This window comes from Pteropus alecto, unplaced genomic scaffold (assembly GCF_000325575.1).
Source record: "Pteropus alecto unplaced genomic scaffold, ASM32557v1 scaffold121, whole genome shotgun sequence".
NCBI classification, from domain to species: Eukaryota; Metazoa; Chordata; class Mammalia; order Chiroptera; family Pteropodidae; genus Pteropus; species Pteropus alecto.
Genome location: NW_006434369.1, coordinates 17,264,970 through 17,286,681, shown reverse-complemented (window position 1 = coordinate 17,286,681; position 21,712 = coordinate 17,264,970). Strand labels below are relative to the sequence as shown.

Below are 21,712 nucleotides of genomic sequence, written 5' to 3'. Positions count from 1 at the left end.
TTGTAAGTTAGTAAAAGCCAATAATGTCTAAAATCGAACTCATTGTTTCACGATCTTTTCCACACCCAGCCCATAATCTCTGTCTCAGTCAGTGGCCAACAGTCAATCTGAGATCTAAGCCAGAAGCCTTGGTTCATCCCTGTGGGACTCTGCCCTTTTCGTCTAGCTATGAGTGGATTCAGATGAGACCACAGCCATGAGACCTTCAGAGGTCCCCGCTCCTTGCTTCCTACTTACCCGTTTCCTGATTCAGTCCCTTGGCCTCTTTGATAGTTTGTCTTTCATAGAAGACTTTCCTCAGTAAGGCAAAAATCTGATTATTTAATTCTATTGCTTGCAGTCCTTCAAAACAGCATTCGAGCCACTGGGCTGGCCCCTGACAGCTCAGCCCTCGCAAGCCCTTGTAGCCTCATCTCCTCCTTTCCCCACAACCTTCCTGTGCATCTCTCACATTTCTGAAAAAAGCTTTGCCTTTCGTGCCTCTGTGCCTTGGCATCTGCTGATGTGCCAGCCTGCCTTGGTCTACCCCTCAGCCCCCTTTTCCTCAGCAAACACACCCTCATCACTCATTCCCAGCTTGCACAGCACTGCCTTCCTGGGGTCCTTGAGCCCTTAGACCAGGAGAGTGCTTCTCCCTCTTGGGCCCTGTAACTCTGCATATACTTTTGCTACAGCTCTTTGTCCCTGGCAGTGCCATCCTTTCATGCCTTTGCCTTAGTCACTAAAGTGTGAATGTACCATGTTCAGACTCTGACTTCCCTTCTTTATGCAAACAAACAAAAAACTCTCTCTTAACCTTATGCTCCTCTTTAGTTACTGCCTAATATACCTCTGCTTCCCTTCCCAGCCATCATTCTATCTTCCTCAAGCCCCAGTCTCTCCTTAACTTGTGCTAAGATGGCTTCTCACCCTCAAGTCCAGAGAAAACAGTAGCTCTATATTACCAAGCCCAAGGACCCTTACTGCCTTCTGGTTCCTTGATCATTCTGCAGCATTTGCAAATAAACACGGATCTGTATAATATTGATCACATCCCTTTTCTTAAAGCTTTCCATGTTGAAGTTCTTGCCACCATGTTCTCTCAGGTTCCTCCTCCTACCTCTGGTTTTTTCTGGCTTTGACGCATGCCCATTATTCTCGGCTGGGCCCTGTGACATTGGGGTCCCCCAAACGCCATCCTTGGCATTCTGCTGCTCTTCTCACTCTTATGCCCAAGTAGCTTCACTCATCTTATGGCTTCACCAAACTCCCAAATCCCAGGTAGTCAACTTTTTATTCAATTTTCTTATCTGGTCACCCCACATATACCTTACATTCAGTATGTCTAAAATCAAACTCATAATCATAATCTTTTCCCCAGACCTGTTCTTCCTGCTTAATTTTTTATCTTAGTAAATGATACCCAATGGAATATTTCTCTCACAAAATAACATTTTAATTACTGTTTATTGAATGCCTGCTATGAACTAACATTTTTACCCACATATTATCCCTATAAACTAGGTATTACTCCACTTGTTTTTTAGATGATGAAACCAGGGCTCACAGAATTGAAGAAATCCACCATAATGGCACAGCTGGGAGGTGGCACTTCATGTCTGACACTAACGGCCAAGTATTTAACTGCTGCGATATAGTCATCAAGCCCTCTGCATTCTTCCTGCATTGTTCCTTCGCTCTGGAATCCATCCTACACCTTCCATTCCTTCTGCCAGACCCTTACCAGTCTCCACTTAATTAATTCAACACCTTTCTGACCAGTCCCCCATCTTTAACTTCCTTTCAATCTATTTTCCATACTGCTGAGTTTGGTAGGAGTTTGGTAAGATGTAAATCTCATTATATCTTATTTAAAAATCCTTCAAGGTCTCCCATGTCTTTCTGAATAAGTAAAGTTTTAACTTCTTAGCTTTGCTCACAGAGTTTGAGTGACTCAGGACCCTCTGTCTTTCTAAGTCCATCTCCCACCACTTTTGTCACCCCCACCCCTACACGCACCCATTTTTCTCTTCAACAGCCTGAAAACCCCTGATGTTCTGGCAGCAGATGGCATGGCTGTTCCTGTTTCCTTGTTTGCTTGTTGACTTGTGTTCTCACAGACTTAGATGCAGCAGTGTATCTTCTAGGAAGCCCCCCTCTGTTGCTACTCCTTCCCTAATACTCGTTTGAGCTCACTGACCCTCCTTTGTCCTCCCCCAGCCTCTCCCACACTTAGTACACTCTACTAAGATGGTTGTTAACAAGTATTTGACTGGACGATATGGCCCTTAAGGGCAGAGACCATATCTCATTCAAGTTTGCATCTTCTATGATTAACATACAACAGGCTTCAAATAATGCTTACCGGGTTAACTAATGATGAATGAATGTTTTCTTCATTATGATTCCAGTGTTTAGCACCAATTATATGCTTAAAAAAGAAAAAAAATCATTTTCTTTTCAAATAGAAATGAGTTGTTTTGGATCAGCAAACGGTTTGATTCGAATGGTTATTTTAGGAACTTAACTTTGAAATTTAACTACTACTCATTTTTTCGTGTGTGTGGAAATTATAATTTGGGGTAAAACAGGCTTCCTCCTGAAAAAAAACGACAAAAGAAAATATATAAATACATAGACTATTTTTGAGTGCTTGTAATATGCCAGGCATTGTTGTTAGCACATTTCATGTCTAACTTAACTTTTTTTTTATCCCAGAGTGTTATTTAATTCTCATTTTTCAGATAAGGAAACTATAACACAGAGAAGTTAAGGAACTTACTCAGGGTCACAGAGCTAGTAAGTGTAAGAGCTGGAATGCAAATGTAGGTGGTATGACTTCTAAGCCTGTGTTCTTAACCACAGTGTTTGGTATGAACATATGGCTTGCCCCGGCTACAGCTCAATTTCTTGCCCCTTGAAATTTAGATAATATTTCCTGGGGGAGTCTAAGGTCTTGCCCCAAATTCTACATTCCCACAGATATCTCTTGCTCCAAATGCCTGCTTTTACCAAGTTAATTCATTTTAAGGATCTCTTGCTGTCCCAAGTGAAGGAATTTACATTTTAGCAAAAAAAAAAAAAATCTTCATGTTGAACATTAGCCAATTTGGTTCTTAAAAGGTCTTGGCCTTTCCATCACAGGGGACTTTATTTTCTAAAAATTTATATTTATATATTAGCTCTATAAATCTAATTAATTAAATTGATAAATTAAATTGATAAATTAAATAAATTAAATTATATATTATAGTTTTATTATATATTATAATGTTATATATTATATATTATATAATTTGTTTTTGTGCTATACAAAGTGATTTAATACTGTAGGTCGTCTTCTATGACTCACTCTTTTTACTGAACATTATGTTTTTAGATTCCTTCATGATATTGCTGTTTCATATTCCATTGGACAAACAAACATGTTGCATTTTATTTTCCATATCTTTTATTATGGACAGTAGGTCTATATCAAGTGTTGTTATAAACATTCTTGTACATATCCTATGGGGTATATGAGCAACAATGTCTCTCTAGGGTATATGAAATTGCTGAGTATTGTGGAATGCAAATATACCTCATTACAAGTGACACATTGTTTTACAACTAAATAAATTTATACTTTCACCAGCAGCATATGCAGCATATGAGATTTCTTAGCTTACATCCTCAACAAAACTTGGTATCATCAGACTTTTTAATTCTATTCAGTCAAATGAGTATAAAATGGTATCTTATTAGAGGTTTAAATTTGCATTTTTCTATTAGTAATAAGGTTTTGAATCTTTTTATGTGTTTATGCACCAGTGGGTTTTTTTCTGTATGTACCTATTCATGTCTTTTCATCTTTTTTTATTGGTTTTTAAATTTTTGTTATGTAATAGTTGATACATATAGTAAAATATATTTAACAGGTGTACCTTATAAGATGTAGCAACAGAACAAACCCCCAAGGACTCTATACACAACTCAAGGCTTCCAATATCATTTCAGTGTTATTGATTTGCAGGGGGTAGGATGGGGTTGTTTTTTGTTTTTTAATAATCTGATTACTGACCCGTTGTTGATTAGCAATTGTGTTAACAGGTATGTTGCACAGCTTGTGGCTTGTCTTTTGCTTTCTTTATAGACAGAACTATTTAATATAAGAAAATGTTACAATATTGGTTGGCGAGTTTTATTTGTTTTTACATTTACCAACTATTTGTCAATTACTCACTGTTTCTTTTTTTATATCAGACATTCCTTCTAAGATTCTATCTCTTTTTCCAGAAGTTATTCTATAGAAGTTCTTCAAGGGCGGGTCTATTAATAGTCAGCTCAAGTTTTTATACCTAAGAATATCTTTATTTCACCCTCATTCTTGAAAGATTGTTTGGCTAAGAACAGAAATATAAATGGAAAGTTATTTTCTCACATATTCCACTATCTTCTGCTTTTCTTACTTGCTGTCAAAAAGTTTTGTCTGTCTGATTTTCCTTTCTTTGGAGCAATGTGTCTTATCTCTGCCTGTTTTTCAGATTTTCTCTTTTTCTTTGATAATTGTTGTTTTATTATTATGTGTTTAAATGTGACTTCTTTTTATTTCTCCTATTTGTTACATTTGCTTTTTGTGGATTCTTTTATCAGTTCTGAAAAATGTTTTCACTTCTTTATCTCTTTCAAATGTTTCATTTCCTCCATTCTCCTTCTTTCCTTCTCCTGGGACTGATTGTACTTTATAGGCCTTGTCTTTCCATCTTCCCTATCTCTTGCTCATCTTCTTATTTCTTGATATGGCATTCTGCCTAATTCTTTAAACTTTCTTTTCTAATTATCTAATTTTTTCATTAGCTTTGTAAAGATTCTGATTGTTTTGTGATCTTTGCTAGGAGTGAATATTTGCTCACTCTTAATCTGGAAACAAACAAAAAGACCCAGTAAGCATCAATTAAGAATGATTTTTTTCACAGAGGATTTGTATTTGCTTCTCTTGGGAGCCTGAGGATCATACCAGGTTGGGGCCACTTTTTTTTTTTTTTTCCATATGAGAATGACAGTTTTATTTCTTTCTTAAAAATCCATATTAATTTAATTTTTCTTTTGCATTTTTGCACTGTCGCGGCTTTACATTCAATGATGAATAATAGTGATTATAAAATGTATCTTTTTATTTTTTATCACAGAAGAAAAGCTTTCAACATTTTGCCGTTAAGTACAAATGTTTCTGATAGTTTTATTTTGTAGAAAATTTTTATTAGATTAAGAAAGTTGTCTCAAATTCCTAGTTTCTGAGAGGATTTCTTATAAGTCATATTTGGACATTGTGTATACACATATATGTGTATATATATTTTCAATAATAGTTGACAAGGTTGGGGCCATTTTTATCTCACCTGAATCCAGGAATTTCAGGTTCAGCTCTAACCACCCACCTCCAGCTAATAGTTACATTTACCACTCTTTATTCTATTTTCAGGATTTTCTTTTTCTTACACATACGTATATACTCATACACATTCGTACTCTAGTCCATTAATTACTGTAATTCCAGCAATGCAACAGAAATTATATATTATGAAAGATCTAGTTGTTCCACTGTAAGAGGACCTTCAGAGAGGTGTGGTCTGCTGTACAGCCAAATACCGTCTTGCTAGCACCTCTCTCCATTTCCTCTCTTCCAATTCTCCTTTTTAGTCTTTCCAAATCTCTTCCCACTTCTTAATTTTCAGGTTCCTCTCTACACTCCTCTTCGTACCGTCTTGCTAGCACCTCTCTCCATTTCCTCTCTTCCAATTCTCCTTTTTAGTCTTTCCAAATCTCTTCCCACCTCTTAATTTTCAGGTTCCTCTCTACACTCCTCTCTGAAGTCTTTTCTCTTTTATGCAGAGCAGTTCAGCTCTCTTCAGCTTCTGTATTCAACCCTGGACATACCTCTGCAGATTTAAACTGACCGGCAGAAGAAAGGCAGGCCATGTTATAGGATCAACCCTCCTTAGAAGGCAGTTATAGTTGTAAAAAGCACTTTTTTCCTCCATTTCATAAATCTTACTCCCTAAGTATATATTAGCTGTCTTCCAGGTGCCTGGCACTGTCTGGAGCCCTGTATTGGTTATTGTTCAATATGAATTCATATCATTAGTGTTATGTTATCTTTAAGGTGCATTATGTAGTAGAAGCACTGTATAAAAAGCTCTAAATAAACAATATTTAACAATCTCAGAATGATTAGAATCTTTCTCAGTGTGTTTAAAGAAGTATGGAAAAGGTTAGTCTAAGTAATTGAATGTGTTTATTTTAAAGGTGGTTTTTAGCTATTACTTTCTTTCCTAATAATGGATCATCTGTAGTATGGTTTGAAGTTAGTATTTAGACTTTTACATACATATTTTTGCAGTGGCAGAAATTAGAATAAAGAATGTATATGCATTTCTCAGTGTACATAAATGCAATTCAGAATAAATCTCCTCTTTAGTAAATAATATCACTCTTACTCAGATGACCCTAATTAGAGGAACATCTTCTTTTATCTTATACCTTTAATGGAAAGCATTAAATGCAGACCCAATTTCTTTCACTTGGTAAGAATTTATTGTGTTCCTGTTTTGTACCAGGCACTACTCTAGGCCCTGGGAGTACAGTTGGGAACAAAACAAAGCAAAGTCTCTTCCACTGGGGCTTACATCCTAGTGGGGAGGCAGACACTCAGCCATGCACACAGAAAACACTGCAAAGTAGTGATAAGTACTAAACAGAGTAGATGGAGGGCGGGTGGTCAGGAAGAGAAGGCCTCGCTAACCTGGGTGAAGTGAGGACTGAGCCATATGGAAACCTGGTGAATCATTCTAGGCAGACAGAATAGCAAATGCAATGGCTCTGAGCTTCACTGTGCTTGGAATATTTAAAGATAAACTTTAGTATGAAGCTAAACCTATTCTTGTCCACACTTATATTTTTCAGGTATCCGTGATGTTTCTAAATGGAGTGAGAAAATAAGAAAGCCTCTAGAAACCCTATATGGGTATGACTACCTTGCAAAAACCTGTGAAAAGTGGGTGGATGGCATAAACCAGTTTAAACATCTTCCAGATGGTAGGTTATGTGAACTGTTTAACGGTTCCTTTGCTGATTATAGAGGCTGCTTGAGTTCCTCCCCTGATGTTCCAGAATTTCTCAGGGATTAATGCATTCTCCCACTATCCTTACACACTAATGTATGAACAGAGGATGCTAGTGATTGTATACAAGTTCTCGTATATTAAATCTGCCTTAAACTAGAGACAAATTGTATATATAAAGGTTTATATTGCTGAGTCTTTGTTCCTTTTAATCCTATGTGTGTGATGACAAAATAATTCTCCAGAAGCCTCATATAGTCTTTATTTTTAATTCCAGAATGAGTAATTAGAAAACAAATGAGCTAAAACATAAACCATATTTTTTTCTACTTTCACATATAGATGTGTTACCCTAGGACAAAAAGGAGGGACTTTCTGTCATGAACTTAGCCTCAGCAGAATTAGTATGAGGAAAAGAGTGTTCAGTTCTTTTCCCTTCTTCAGAACTAAGTTTTATAACTTTAGCCTTAATAGATGTCTCCCAGTCTTTAACTGAAAAATTAATATGATTTCCAATAACAATAAAAATGGACATCTTTAAGAAAAATTCTGAACTAAAGTCTATTTAATATGGATATTTATGTTTCTAATCTCTCATTTTTTTTTTAATTGCTCAAAGAATAGAGAGTGCCTAAGATCTAATCCTGGAGCACATTCAGTTACAAATCGTTGTGATTGAAGGACCAATTCAACCTCTTAAGTAATTGTTTCCAGAATGAGTCATCTGTCAAAACTTTCACAATGCAAAGAACATTTGGAAATGTTACTTTCTTGGTTTAAGTTAAGACAGCAAATATATCCTGTTCAAATGCAGTATCCCCTCATAGAAACAGATCTTTGGAATATTTTTCCCTCAGCTCTTAAAACGAACAAACAAAATGCTATAAAACAATGTCTGAGACAGTTCTCCATTAAAGAAGGCAGTTGTGAAATGTAGACTTTTATGTTTTCTTTAAGAGAGAAGTAAAAAGATAGGAATACTCAAAGGTAGAAGCAGAATTAAATCAGCAGTTCAAAAATATGCCCTGTATTTGTTAAAATTAAAAACTGCTCTGCAAAAGGCACTTTCAGGAGAATGAGAAGACAAGCCATAGACTGGGAGAAAATATTTGCAAAAGACCTCTCTGATAAAGGACTGTTATCCAAATATACAAAGAACTCTTAAAACTGACAATAAGAAAACAAATAACCCAAAAGATGGGCCAAACAAAAATGAGATCCCACTACTCACCTATTAGAACAACCACACAGAGGAATTTTAGGTCAGTGAAAATGCTCTCTGTATGACACCATACTGGATACATGTCATTATACATTTGTCCAAGCCCATAGAATGTACAACACCAAGAATGAACTCTAAAGAAAACTATGGACTTTGGATGATGATGATGTATCAGTGGAGGTTTGTAAAAATGTACCACTCTGGTGGGGTATGTTGGAGTAGGGGAGCCCATGCATGTGTAGGGGCAGGGGATATCTGGGAAATCTCTGTACCTTCCACTCAATTTTGCTGTAAACTTAAACTCTAAAAAATCTTTAAAAAAAGAGAGAAAGGGAATGAAAAAAAAAAATGTCACAGTATAGAGAATTTAATGTATAAATCATCTCACGGCAAAATCATTAATGAACTACTTATCTTCATTCTGTACTAATTAATTTGACAGGAGCCCTTTTTCATGGTTATATACTCAAGTTTATGGAGGCTCAGATTAGATAGGGATTAATTGCACAGATTTGAGTCAGACAGGCTTGGGTGTGAACTCTGGCTTTGCCACTTGGCTTGCTGGTAGGATGGATTCAGGCAGATTTAGCTTCTCTGAGCTGCAGTTTTCTGTCTGAGAACTAGAGATATAAATAACTACCTCATTAAGTTGTTGTGAGGTTATATATGTTCCACTTTGGCACAGTACCAACTACAGACTAAGTGCTTAATAAAAGTACATGATTTACAAATAATTGTACATACTACATGAGTTAAAGCATGTAACTTCTATAAGTGTTTCATCAGTATTAAAAAATTTATACAGTTCCTAACACATAGTGAATGCTTAGCAATACCAGCTTTAACCATTTGAGTACACAATTGGCAGGTACATATCATCCCGAGGACAGGAGAGGGAAGCTTCAGAGATCTAGATAAGTATTACCTTGATCAACTTATCACCCTCTCATTTAGCACCTCCAACCAAAGAGGAGGGGAGAGGCAAGTGCCTGGACAGCACCCCCTGGGCCAGCCCCCACTTTCTCAGAGCTGCAGTGCTTTCTTCTTGACACAGGCAGGGGAAAGGAGGAAGCAGAAGGAGCTGGCTTTATGGAGTTCCTGCTAGGTGCCAAGAACCTGGCATCTCTTTTTAGCCTTATGGCCACCCCAGGGAACTGAGTAATCCCTGTTTGATGGAGGCAGCTGAAGCTCAAAGTGGCTAAGGAACCACCAAGACCTCACAGGCAGGAGATGGAAGGACAGGAACTAGAGGTTGTACCATATTTGCCTTAGACATGTTATAAATGGGGGTGAAGATCTTATAATCTCTTAAAGTATGTTGGTCAGGAATGTCATGGAGGCAGGAGGGATGAAGAGAAGCTTATTTACCATGTGTAAATTGTAACTTCATTGTGAGGTATATAAGCTTTGAGGGCTACCTGGGACCCCAAGGACCACTTAAGACATTATTTCACGAGAAAAGCTTTTCAGATGCCAAGCATCTACCATTGCTTGACAAACTGGGAACTGCCTCTATGTAATATGTAGAATTGTAGGGGTTTTGTTTGTTTTTCTTACTGTTTTACATGAATTATGAATTTAAATCAGGCAAAACTGTTCACTAGTAGAGCTTTAAGCAAACAAACAAACAAACAAACAAACAAAAACAGCAGAGAAACAAAAAGGGAAACTGAAAGAATGTTAGAGCTGGAAGACCCCTTAGACCCTATCTAATCCAAAGCACTTATTTTACAGTCGGGGACACTGAGGTCCAAAGAGAGGCCTGACTCACCCGAGCTCTCTGTTCTCCTCACTTTGTGGAATGCTCACATTAAAGCTGGCTCTCCGTGCATTTGTCTTTCAGGTAATATCTGCCGGCACTTGCTGCCTCTGGTTCAGTGCCCCACCTTAATTGTGCATGGTGAAAAAGATCAGTTGGTCCCACGTTTTCATGCCGACTTCATACATGAACACGTGAAAGGGTCACGGTAAGTCCAGTCTCCACTTTAGCACTCTGTGCCTCGGAGGCTTCAGAAAGAAACGGGAGAAGCTATAGTAAGGAAAAGAAACATGAAAGTTGGGGTTTTTTTAAAGCATACCTCTACCCCTATTTGCCAATATCAATGAATAGTATCACTGTGTTTAAGGTACCATAGAAATACAGAGCACAAGGAGCCCTGATTTGTGGGTACCCAGTATACGGAAGGAAAGGAATTCTCAGTCAAATGTCTCAGTGCTGTGAAAGCAAATGTGCTAATATGTACTAAGTTCTGTAACACTGGTGACAGTTTAGATTTGTAGGAATCATTGTTATCAGAACAATTTTATATAATTTGGGAATTTTCATATTAGTTTATCATTATAAAAGCACTACTTACCCAGTAAAGAAAATTCATAAAATCAAAAAAGAAAACTAATTGCCTTTTGCTTACTACCTTTTTAAATTCTTCCATTATTAGCATTTTGTGTTTCTCCTTTCCAGTATTTTTTTATTATATTTTTAATTTTTCAGTTATAGTTGGCATATAATATTATATTAGTTCCAGGTATACAATATAGTGATTAGACATCTATATAACTCACAAAATGATCACCCCAATAAATCTAGTACCCCTCTGACACCATACATGGTTATTACAATATTATTGACTATATTCCTTATGCTATACTTTCTATCTTCATGATTGTTTTGTAACTACCAATTTGTACTTCTTGATCCCTTCTTCCTTTTTCAGTGGCTCCCCCAACCCCCTCCTATCTAGCAACCCTCAAAATGTTCTCTGTATCTATGAGTTTGTTTCTGTTTTTTGTTATTTTGTTCTTTGGATTCCATATGTATGTGAAATCATATGGCATTTGTCTTTCTCTATCTGACTTACTCCACTCAACACAACACCCTCTAGGTCCATCATGAAATATCTTTTTCCATCTCCTTACTTTTAGTCTGTGTGTGTTTTTTAATCTGAAGTGAGTCACTTGTAGGCAGCATATGTAGGGATAGTGTTTTCTTATCCATTCAGGCACTCTATCTTTTGGTTGGAGCACTTCATTTTTTTCCATTTGAGGTAATTGTTGATAGAAATGTAGTTATTACCATTCTTTATTCATGTTTTTAATACATGTTTTTTCTTCTTTTTAAAGAAATCCCTCCAACATTTTCTGTAATACTAGCTTGGTGGTGATGAACTCCTCTAGCTTTCTCTTGTCTGGGAAGCTCTTTATCCTTCGATTCTAAATGATAACTTTGCTGGGTAGAGTAATCTTGGTTGTAGGTTCTGGCTTTTCATCACTTTGAGTATTTTGTGCCAACCCTTTCTGTCCTGCAAAGTTTCTGTTGAAAAATCAGCTGACAGTCTTATGGGCGCTTCCTTATAGGTACCTATTGCTTTTCTCTTGCTGCTTTTAAGATTTTCTCTTTGTATTTAACCTTTGGCATTTTAATTATGATGTGCCTTGGTGTGGGCCTCTTTGGGTTCATCTTGTTTGGGACTCTCCGTACTTCCTGAAGTTGTATGTCTATTTCCTTCACCAAGTTAGCGAAGTTCTCTGTCATTATTTCTTCAAATAGGTTTTCAATTCCTTACCCTCTCTCTTCTCTTTCTGGTACTCCTATGATGCAAATGTTGTTAACCTTGATGTTGTCCTAGAAGTTCTTTAAACTATCTTAATTTTTTTGGATTTTTTTTCTTGTTACAATTCTGATTTGGTGTCCTCCACTACCCTATCTTCTGTATTGCTGATTTGATCCTCTGCTTTATCTATACTGTTGATTCCCTCTAATGTACTCTTCATCTCAGATATTGTTTCCTTCATTTCTGACTGGTTCCATTTTATGTTTTCCATTGTTATGCTTTCTGTCTCTTTGTTAAAATTCTCACTGAGTTCATCTATTCTTTCCTTAAGTGCATTGAGCATCCTTATAACCAGTGTTTTGAATTCTGCATCTGGTATATTGCTTGTCTCCATTTGGTGAGTTCTTTTTCTGGAGGTTTGTTCTGTTCTCATGTGAGACATGTTTCTTTGTCTCCCTGTTTTGGCTGCCTCCCTGTGTCTGTTTCTATTTGTTCGGTAGGGCTCCTAAGTCTCCCAGTCTTAGTAGAGTGGCTTTATGTAGTAGGTGTCCTGCGAGGCCCAGTGGCACAGCCCTGGAAGGGATCCAGCTGCAGGCCAAGTTCAGCTGCAGTCTGTGCACCTCTGGGGCTGCCTGGTAAGAGTCACCAAGCAATCCACATATGGCTGCCATCCGTGCTGGGCTTGTAGGTGCCTCAGGGGGCCAAGTCAGAAATCGAGTCTGGCTGTCACAGGGCTTGGAGCTTCTCAGCAAGAGGTACAGGGCATGCCGAGGCCAAATGTTGCTTCTTTGGGTTTTGTGAGCCTTTGAGAGATTTTCTCAGTATTTTTAACGTAGAAATAATTATATTCTATATTAAACTCTGATTCCTATTTTTTCCACTTAAAATTATGTTGTAAATTTTTTGTGTTATTTTGGCCTTAAATATGTACACACCAGATGAGATACCTGTTATTCAGAATCACAAAATACCAACATATGCCAAGCCATGTTGGTGGCTCACTTGATTAAATAGCAGATACTTGTTGCTTGTTCTATGCATTCTTATTTCTGCCAACCAGCTTTGGGCATCGAAGAATGTTATAAGACGTGTCAGCAGAAATTTTGTTCTTCAATCCTATACATTTTTGTATGGAATGAATAGAAATTTATATTTTAAATACTTTGGCTGACACAGGAGCTAGCTTTTGCTAGCCAAAATATATAGCCAGCTATATTGAGATGAAAATTCAAAGTCGAATAAATTTAGTATTTCCTTTATATGCAATGGATGCATATCCCGAAGGAGAAAATGAGGTGTGACCAGGAGATAGCGGCCTAATTTTTTTTTTAAACAAATATACTGGAAAATAAACATCCAAATGAGCCTTATCCCCCTTCAGAAACTAGATATTAATTCCAGAGATATTGTCATTACTCAGGACATCTTTGAAATTCTATGGAATTCTTTTGAAACTGGCTTTATTAGCAGCCTGTGAAAATTCTTCCTCCCTCACTTGTATTCTCCCTTCTTTCTTCGCTCCCTCCCTCCCTTTCTTCCTTCTACCTCTCCCCTTCTCTCCTTTCCTCCTTTCCTTCCATGACCCAATTTCTGATGCCTGCTGAGGGCCAGCCCTGCCCAGCATGGTGAATACTTGTCCCTATCCTGAGAGCTCCCATAATTTGGCAGGAAAAGCAGACTCAGAAGTAGGTCCACCACTTTCTAAATATACTATTCCAGGATATATTTTAACAAATTTTTTGGAGAATTTTTAAATGTAGGGGGGATGCTTCTTATTCTACAATAAAATACAATTACAGTAATCCTGTATAATATCTATATCCATATAGCATTTTATATTTTAAAAAGCATTTTACATATATTATCTAATTATACTTCGCAACTATATTATGGAAAAAAATGTTTTCCTCATTTTACAGGTAATAATATCAAGGCTGAAAGATACTAAGTAATCGTCCAAAATTGTATAGCTAATAAATGAAAATTTTTTTGATTTTTTTTTTTCTCCTAATATAGTGCTTTCCCCCCCCTAGCACAACTGCTTCTCATAAACATACTCTTATTTTAATGTGTTGGTAAGATGCTTGGATTATGTACTTGCTGATCTGGTTAATTGTTTTCTAGCTTCAGAAATGACAGAGTTTTGCACACTGACTCTGGCTTGTGTTCCCTTGGAAAACCAGGTTCAATAAAAGTCAGTCTATAAGAAAGTTTAATATAGGAATTCTGTTTTAAACCCATCTCTTAGCAACAGAATACATCGATATGAGAGAAAAATATTCCCTTTCTGTTCCAGTGTTAATTGTTTTAGCAGAATATTTTGTGGAAGATCATTTTCTTAGGGTAGTATTCTTTGGAACAAATCAGTCAAAAGTAAAATGTTATTAGCAATGATTATTTAAAACGGGCTTGCATTTTACACCTACTATCTTCCTCTGCTAAAACAGCCCTTTATGTTGGGCATGAACTTACCTAGAACAGGATGGTTTATTTTGGACCCCACAAAAGAAAGATAGATTCCTCGAGCATCAAAGTCATACTATGATTCTATACACCACACCACTTGACAACAAGAAAGCAACACAGAGTGTAGCAAGCTCCAATGAACTTGTATTTTATTACCTTGCCAGGTACATTTATAACTAAACTTTAAGGCACAGTGTATACCTTCAAAGATTTTACCAACAAATAGATATCACATATGAAACCAGTGCCTTTCTTTTCTCAGAAGGAGGCTAATGAAAGGTGGGGTTGTTAAGCAGGCCTACTTCCTGCTCATGTTAATTTGTCTCTCTTTTCTTTCTTTGCGGAAGAAGAATGATAGAATCTTTTGGAAGCAAAGAGGCTTTAAAGATCATTCAAGTTCACTGGTTTTAAAATTTGTTTTTAGGCAATTGACCCCTTCCTCCTAACAAACTCTTAGGCAGAAGTCCAAGATAGAAAACATAAAATAAGAGCTGCTCTGATTACAACAGTGATGGGGAGCAGACCTTGCCCCTTTGATTCGCCTTGTCCTGACCCAGCCCTATGCATCTCCTGCTTGTCCAACTCTCCCTCTTAGATTGAAAAGCGCTGACATCACTCACCACCTGTCTAGCTAGCCAGCCTTTGCTTGGGCGTCTCCTGTTACCAGACATGCATCACCCATGAGGCTAGCCCCAGCTCGTTTTCAGAGAATTTGCATTGAGCAGAGGTTGGCACCCATCAGACTCTTTGGAGTTGGGGCGGGCGGGCCCCGGGAGGCTGTGGGGCTCAGCTATCTCAGAAGAGGATATGAATACTACATGGCTTGTTGAGCCATGTGTGTGCTCACTATGTGTATTAGTCTGCTAGGGCTGCTATAACAAATACCACAGACTGGGTGGCTTAAATAATAGAAGTTTATTTTCTCACAGTTCTGGAGGCCAGAAGTTTGAGATCAAGGTGTCAGCAGGGTTGACTTCTTCTGAGGCCTCTCTTTCTTGGCTTGTAGATGGCTGCCTTCTACCTGTGTCCTCATATGGTTTTCTCTCTGTGTGTGTCTGTGTCCTAACCTCCTCTTCTTATAAGGAGACCAGTCATATTGCTTTAAGAGCCCACCCTAATGACCTTATTTTAACTTAATCACCTTTTTAAAGACCTATATCAAAATAAAGTGCTGGTGTTAGGACTTCAACATATGAATTTGGGGGGATTCAGTTCAGCCCATAATAGTATGTTTCTGAGGAGATGGTCATGTCTCAGGAATTAGAGGCCCAGCAGAGGTCACGAGGCTCTGTCTCTCACTGTGTGCCCTTAAGCAGTATACATATATTTCTTTACTTCATTTTCTTGTATGTAAAATAGGGATGATGATATCTATCATCTCAAAATGTTTTTGAGGAAGGAGTGAATATTTGTACATTTAAGCCTTAGTATGAGCTCAATATACAGCAGCTGCCACTTTTGTGGATGGAATGCCAGTGTGGGCGCAGGTGACCAGGGGTCCCAGGAGACAGCCAGGGTATAGCTTGACAGTTGGTCAAAGGCAAGTTGCCCTCTGTACCAACATTCAGCACCATTATTAGAATAGGTGCGTGGGTGTATTAGTCAGAGTTCTCCAGAGAAACCGACAGGATACATAAATACACCACACACACACACACACACACACACACACACACACACACACACACACAGAGGTTTACTTTCTATAAGGAATAAGGAATTGGCTCATGCAGTTATGGAGGCTGAGACGTCCAGCAGTTGGCGGGCTGGAGCAGAGTCTGGAAGCTGGAGACCCAGAAGAGGTGACAGGTGTTGTTCTAGTCTGACTCTGAATGCCTGAGAACCAGGAAAAGCTGATGTCTTAGGTTGAGTCTAAAGGTGTGAAAAAGCTGATATCTCAGTTCGAAGACAATCAGGCAGGAGGAATTTCCTCTTAGTAATTCCTTCAGGGGAGGGTCAGCCTTTTAGTTCTCTTCAGGCCATCATTGGATAAGGCCTGCCCACATTGGGGAGGGCACCTACTTTCCTCAAGCTACTGATTTAAATGTCAGTTTCAACCAAAAACACCTTCACAGAAACACCCAGAATAATGTTTGATCGATCTAGGCATCTGCGGTCCAGTCAAGTTGATACATAAACTCATCATAATAAAGTTGATATGGGGGAGGGCAGTGGGCATGTGCTGCTCTCCACAAATGTCTTGGCCTTCTGGTGGGCTCACTGGAAGGTGTGCCAGCAGGGTGGCAGTGGGTTGTGCCTGGGCTATCTAGGTTGTAGTCTAGATGCTGTCCTCTGTCTGAATCACGGAAGGGAGGAATGGTCTCTTTCTGTAGCTTTCTGGTCTCTTCAGGTCTGGCCACCAGTGGTAAGATACCACCAGACCTCCAAGGCAGGCCAACAGGAGCCACACCACTAGCAGCAATGAAGTGAATTGACCTAGGTGAAAAAGATTTCATGCTGGCGACAAAGGTTCGTTTCCAGCTCTGTAGTAAAGTGAGCCAGGATACAGGGGATAGGATGACATTGAAAAAAAGATGGCTTCCTCAGTTTCATATCTAGGCCACCTCCAGCCTTGGGAGGGTTATGGCTCCCCTCTCCTAACTGGCATGCCCTACCTCTCCCTTTCCTTCTCCTCCCAGGTAGTTCCTCATCTAGTTCCTCATCTCTGCCTGCTTGCTGCTATAGTTGAAGGGAAAGCAGTCAGCTCAAGACTCACTTCTCGATGGGGTACAGGATTAATCTAGTCCTTACAAAGCTGAGTCCTTTGTATTTCAGAGAGTGGGGTCTCATCCTTTCTAGAAAAACCTTACCCATGACATTCTGTAAAATCACTATTGAGGTAAGAATCTTCCAATCGGAATTGATCGTTTTAGCCATTAATACAAATAAATTGTGCTCCCAAGTCAGAGAATTTCATTAACATGCTGCACATAATTAGAACCTTCATAAGGACTTTTGTACATTGTAAATTGCAATATAAAGAGAATAATAAAATAATAGCAAATGTTTATTAACTTTTAACTGTGCCCAAAGACCCTGTGTTGTGTGCCTTATATGTGTTATCTCATTTCATCTTCAGAACCGTCCTTGTGGGGTAGATACTGTTACTATCCCTATCTTCCAGATGAGGAATTATAGCTTAGAGAGATGATATAACTTAGTATAGATCCCAGGCTAGTTAGATCGGACATGTTTTGACCCCATAAAGTCCATACCTTTAACACTGTGATATCACCTCCAATTCAGCTGTGACCAAAAGAAAGTTTCCAGTCCAGCCAAAAGGCCTCAGCTAGGTTTCTGTAGTCCCGGCAGGTTTGGCAAGGCTTTCTTTTCCACATACCATTTAAAAGCATTAATCCAGCAGATCCTGACAGCCAAGGAGTAGTACACTCCAAACTGTAACATTACTGAAAAAGCAGTCTCCAAGGGAGTTTTGTTTCTTTCCAATGCGTAAGACCTGGTTCTGCTTGAGAAAAAGAACTTCTCAGTGAGAGGTCTGCTTCCCCCAAACCCAAATGCCTGATCGGCTCTTGGCCTGAGGGGAAAGAGCCTGCCCATCATGTCCTCTCCCCGACCCCTCCTTTACCGGCTTGAAGGAGATTGTGGTCCGCTCACTATTACCTTTTCTTTAAATGGGGCTTTCTAGAAGGAGCAGAGAATAAAGAATTAATAACAAGGGCTGTTGTTGGCAACCAGGTTTGAATGGCCTTGGAAAGATTGCCTGAAAGTGACAGAGCTTCCCTATTAACGACACTGCTATCCAGTTTTCATAATGGAACAGATCCTGGTACAAAGAACCAGCAGCCTACTTGTTTTTCAACTAAAACGAAAATGCTCACAGACTTACTGGCAACCTTATGGGTTCATAAGTATAGTTTCATGACATCCAAAGTGAAGGAAAGAAAATGCTACAGCTCATTACTTATGACCTTGTTCCTATCTGTAGCTCTCAGAGCTTGATTTGAAAGCTATAGGTTAAATTAAGTAAGAGAAGGTAACACCATTTCTCCTTCACTACCTTGCCCATAAAGTACAAGATTCTAGAAGTTCCAAGCAGAAGTAAAGTGACCACTGAATTTATACTGTGAGGTTAGACATTTTAATTTCTCAAAGGATCTAGAGTCACATCTCTTCTAAAGTTGCCAAATACAAAGAGGAACCTGCCCTGGCAAATAGGAACTTTTATTTACCCTTTCGGAGGCCCCTTCATTTCCAGTTAAACCATGTGTTTGGCATTGAGGGATTTCCTACTAATTTTCTTGGGAGATGTGATTGCTTGAAAACCACTCTCCATGGAGCATGTGATTAGATCTTTTTCTTATTTGGGTGAAAATCTAGATCAGCAGTACAATTGTTACATTACTTTGATGGTTATATATTTACTCCTGCCTGGTGTGGTGCTGTTCCCAAAGAGGAACACATAATACACTTTAAGTATAGTGGCCCTTCTGTCAGAACTAAAGGAGGAAAGTATATTAAGGACCTTGAAATGACCCCCAAAGGTATCAAGGAGAAGAGTACTTTTCTACATACCCTCATCTGTCTGTCCACCCATCCATAATTCAGTGCAGTTCTGAATGTAGGTGCCTCAGAATGGGTCTCCCACATATTTAATGAAGGTGACCTAAATTCTATTTCCCTAAGACCTAGAGTATTTTAATGGAAGAGTGCAGTCAACACTGAGGCTAAAAAGAAGAGATTCATAGCTGGTATCTCTCCTTCCTGGGGAATCTGAACAAATTGTAGAAATGGAGTAGGGAATGTGATAACCAGTGTGGCTATCTACAAAGGAGGACTCGCAAGTTGGGCAGATTGAGGTCTCTTCGTGCACATTAGAAGATGCAGTTTATCCTAGACATGCCCTTCTATGACCTTTCAGCATCTTGGCAGGTGGTTCTTTGTTTTCTAAAACCGGAGGCCTTGAGCATCCCTGCAAGACCTGTAACTTGTGTGGGGCAACTGGGATTCTATCTTTGGGGTCGGTGCAGCTTGCCCTTCTTTTCTGAACAGCATTAAAATTGAATTTGGAATGTTCTAGTTACCATAAAAGGCATTAGTAACTTTCTCAAGAGCCTCAGAAAGATGCCAACAATATAGCCTTCTCTCAAGTAGATTATCTTGACTACCTTGGTAGCATCTCCTATGTAATTGAGTTGCAAGAGGCCTGACGTCGTCCAAGCACAGCTCTGTTCCCCAGCACCCTTTCCCATGTCCTCCATCGTGCTCACTGAGGTCCTTAGAGCTCTCAACCCCCAGGTGGTGAAAGATCAGAGAATTAGGCAGTGTAGCTAGTGTAACTAGCGTTTTGCCCCAATATGGTCCTTTTAATGTCCAGTTATCATTGTGGACAAAACAGCTCAAACTTGCATGTATATCCTAGAAGTTTTGTTTAAAACTTTATTTCTTCACTTTTATAGCCGATAAATAAAATATAGACATCAGAGAAGGCTGCTTTTATTAAAGAAATCGCAAACCAGCCAAGTTTGACCAACCCTATTGAAATGAAGAAGCCTTACAAGGACAGTGAGGTTTGCCACAAAAGACATATAGTGACAGCTACAGAACAAAAGGTTGCTGATGCAGGCTCTGGCCACCCTCACAGTCCTAAGGAACACTTATTCACCCTTCATCTAATGGCTTATAGTTAATCCTCCAAAAATGACAGACTGGTGGTAGCTGAATTGATTTGGAATTTTCCATTACATAGATGCCCCAAACTCACCTGTTCCAATCCAGTGGGTTCTGGATATTTTGTATTTTATCATCTTTCCTACCTTTTTTAAAATCAACCTTATTAAAATGGATTTTTTTTTCCTTAGGTAACCACCAAGTCATATACCCCACTATCAATCAGATTTACAGTTAAACCACTTGTCACATAATACAATTCCAAATACAGTGAGTGTGCTGTTACTGTCAAGTCAACCGCCATACAAGTCCTACACTCTGAGTCTGTATTCAGGGAAAGTTTATACCATATACCTTTTATTTTCTCCCCTGTAGTAGTCATGAAAAAATGTGGCAGGTTTTCATTTTAGATTTCCATGCAGCGTTAGGGAGGGTAAGAGATTTTAAATGGTGTGCCATCAATCATAAGCTTTTCCTTTTTAGGTTGCATCTGATGCCAGGAGGTAAGCACAACCTGCATATACGTTTTGCGAATGAATTCAACAAATTAGCAGAAGATTTCTTACAATGAAAATGTCCTGAGAACATGTCACCTGGCAATTCTTTAGTGTGGGGGCTTAGGCTTGTTGCTGCCTTTGAAACCCACCCCCGAGTGACACCTCAGTTAACCTATCTTGCAAACTTTCTACTCTCACCTACAGCTGCTGCTAGTCCAATATAAATAATGATACTTAAAACATCCTCTAGCTTTAAGCACTAAAGAAATTAAATCATATTTTTTAAGTTGTGAATTTCTACCATTGTCTTAAAAAAACTTCCTATCGTGAATTACTTTCAAATAAATCTTAAATGAAGCATTTGTAGTGTTTGTGACTTATTTTAGGCCATCTTGAATTTATGCTGCACCTTTTATCTGAGAGATACAAGGGCTCACTGGTCTTTTTATTTGTATTTATCACGTTCAAAGGGAAGTAAAGAAACAGGAGAAGGTCCTTTGCTTAATGTCCTCAAGTCCACATTTTCAGAGGGTTGCTCTAATTACAGCAAAAGGGAGGTTTGCTTTTTCCTCAAATCTCTATTCACTCCCTTAAGTTTATTAGATTAATACTTTGGTCCAGTGAAGAGGAAAAAAATATGTATTTTTATCTCTTTTGGCCTCTAAGAAAAGCCATTAATTAAAACATTTAGAAATTCTATTTTGTTAAAATTACTAAACCCAGAAAAATATTCAAGAAGTATTTACTGAAAGAATAAAGAGACCACAAGGTTTTGGACACATGCTTTTTTTAATTAGTATAGATATCTTAGACAATACTGTAACTTTTAGAGGAGTTCCACATTATTACATCAACAGTGTGAATTTCTGACAGAGGCAAAACTGAGCACCATAGTTTACAAATAGAAAGACCATGCTTGATTGAGGACAACAGAAGTTCACTAAGGATGCAAGATGTGTTTGAAAAGTTCTTAAGCCTCATCCTCGCCCTCCTCCTCCTCAAATTCCCCCTGTTCGTCGGCCGTGGCATCCTGGTACTGCTGGTACTCGGACACCAGATCATTCATGTTGCTCTCGGCCTCGGTGAACTCCATCTCATCCATGCCCTCGCCGGTGTACCAGTGCAGGAAGGCCTTGCGCCGGAACATGGCCGTGAACTGCTCCGAGATGCGCTTGAACAGCTCCTGGATGGCCGTGCTGTTGCCAATGAAGGTAACGGCCATCTTCAGGCCACGGGGTGGGATATCACAGACAGCTGTCTTAACATTGT

General features: G+C 38.7%; 2 protein-coding genes across 2 annotated transcripts in view; one reads left to right on the top strand and one right to left on the bottom strand.

The window, feature by feature from the left end:
• BPHL (biphenyl hydrolase like) overlaps positions 1-20,803 on the top strand; it is a 43,217-nt gene extending 22,414 nt beyond the window's left edge. Inside the window, exons 5-7 of the mRNA XM_006909305.3 lie at positions 6,922-7,053; positions 10,145-10,268; positions 20,430-20,803. Of these exons, the coding sequence (XP_006909367.1) occupies positions 6,922-7,053; positions 10,145-10,268; positions 20,430-20,517 (344 nt within the window). The 3' untranslated portion in view covers positions 20,518-20,803. The remainder of the gene's footprint in view (positions 1-6,921; positions 7,054-10,144; positions 10,269-20,429) is intronic.
• Positions 20,804-21,213: 410 nt separating this feature from the next.
• LOC102884657 (tubulin beta-2A chain) overlaps positions 21,214-21,712 on the bottom strand; it is a 4,159-nt gene continuing 3,660 nt past the window's right edge. The window contains 1 exon segment of the mRNA XM_025044909.1: positions 21,214-21,712. This exon segment is cut by the window's right edge and continues 114 nt beyond it. Within this exon segment, the coding sequence (XP_024900677.1) occupies positions 21,414-21,712 (299 nt within the window). The 3' untranslated portion in view covers positions 21,214-21,413.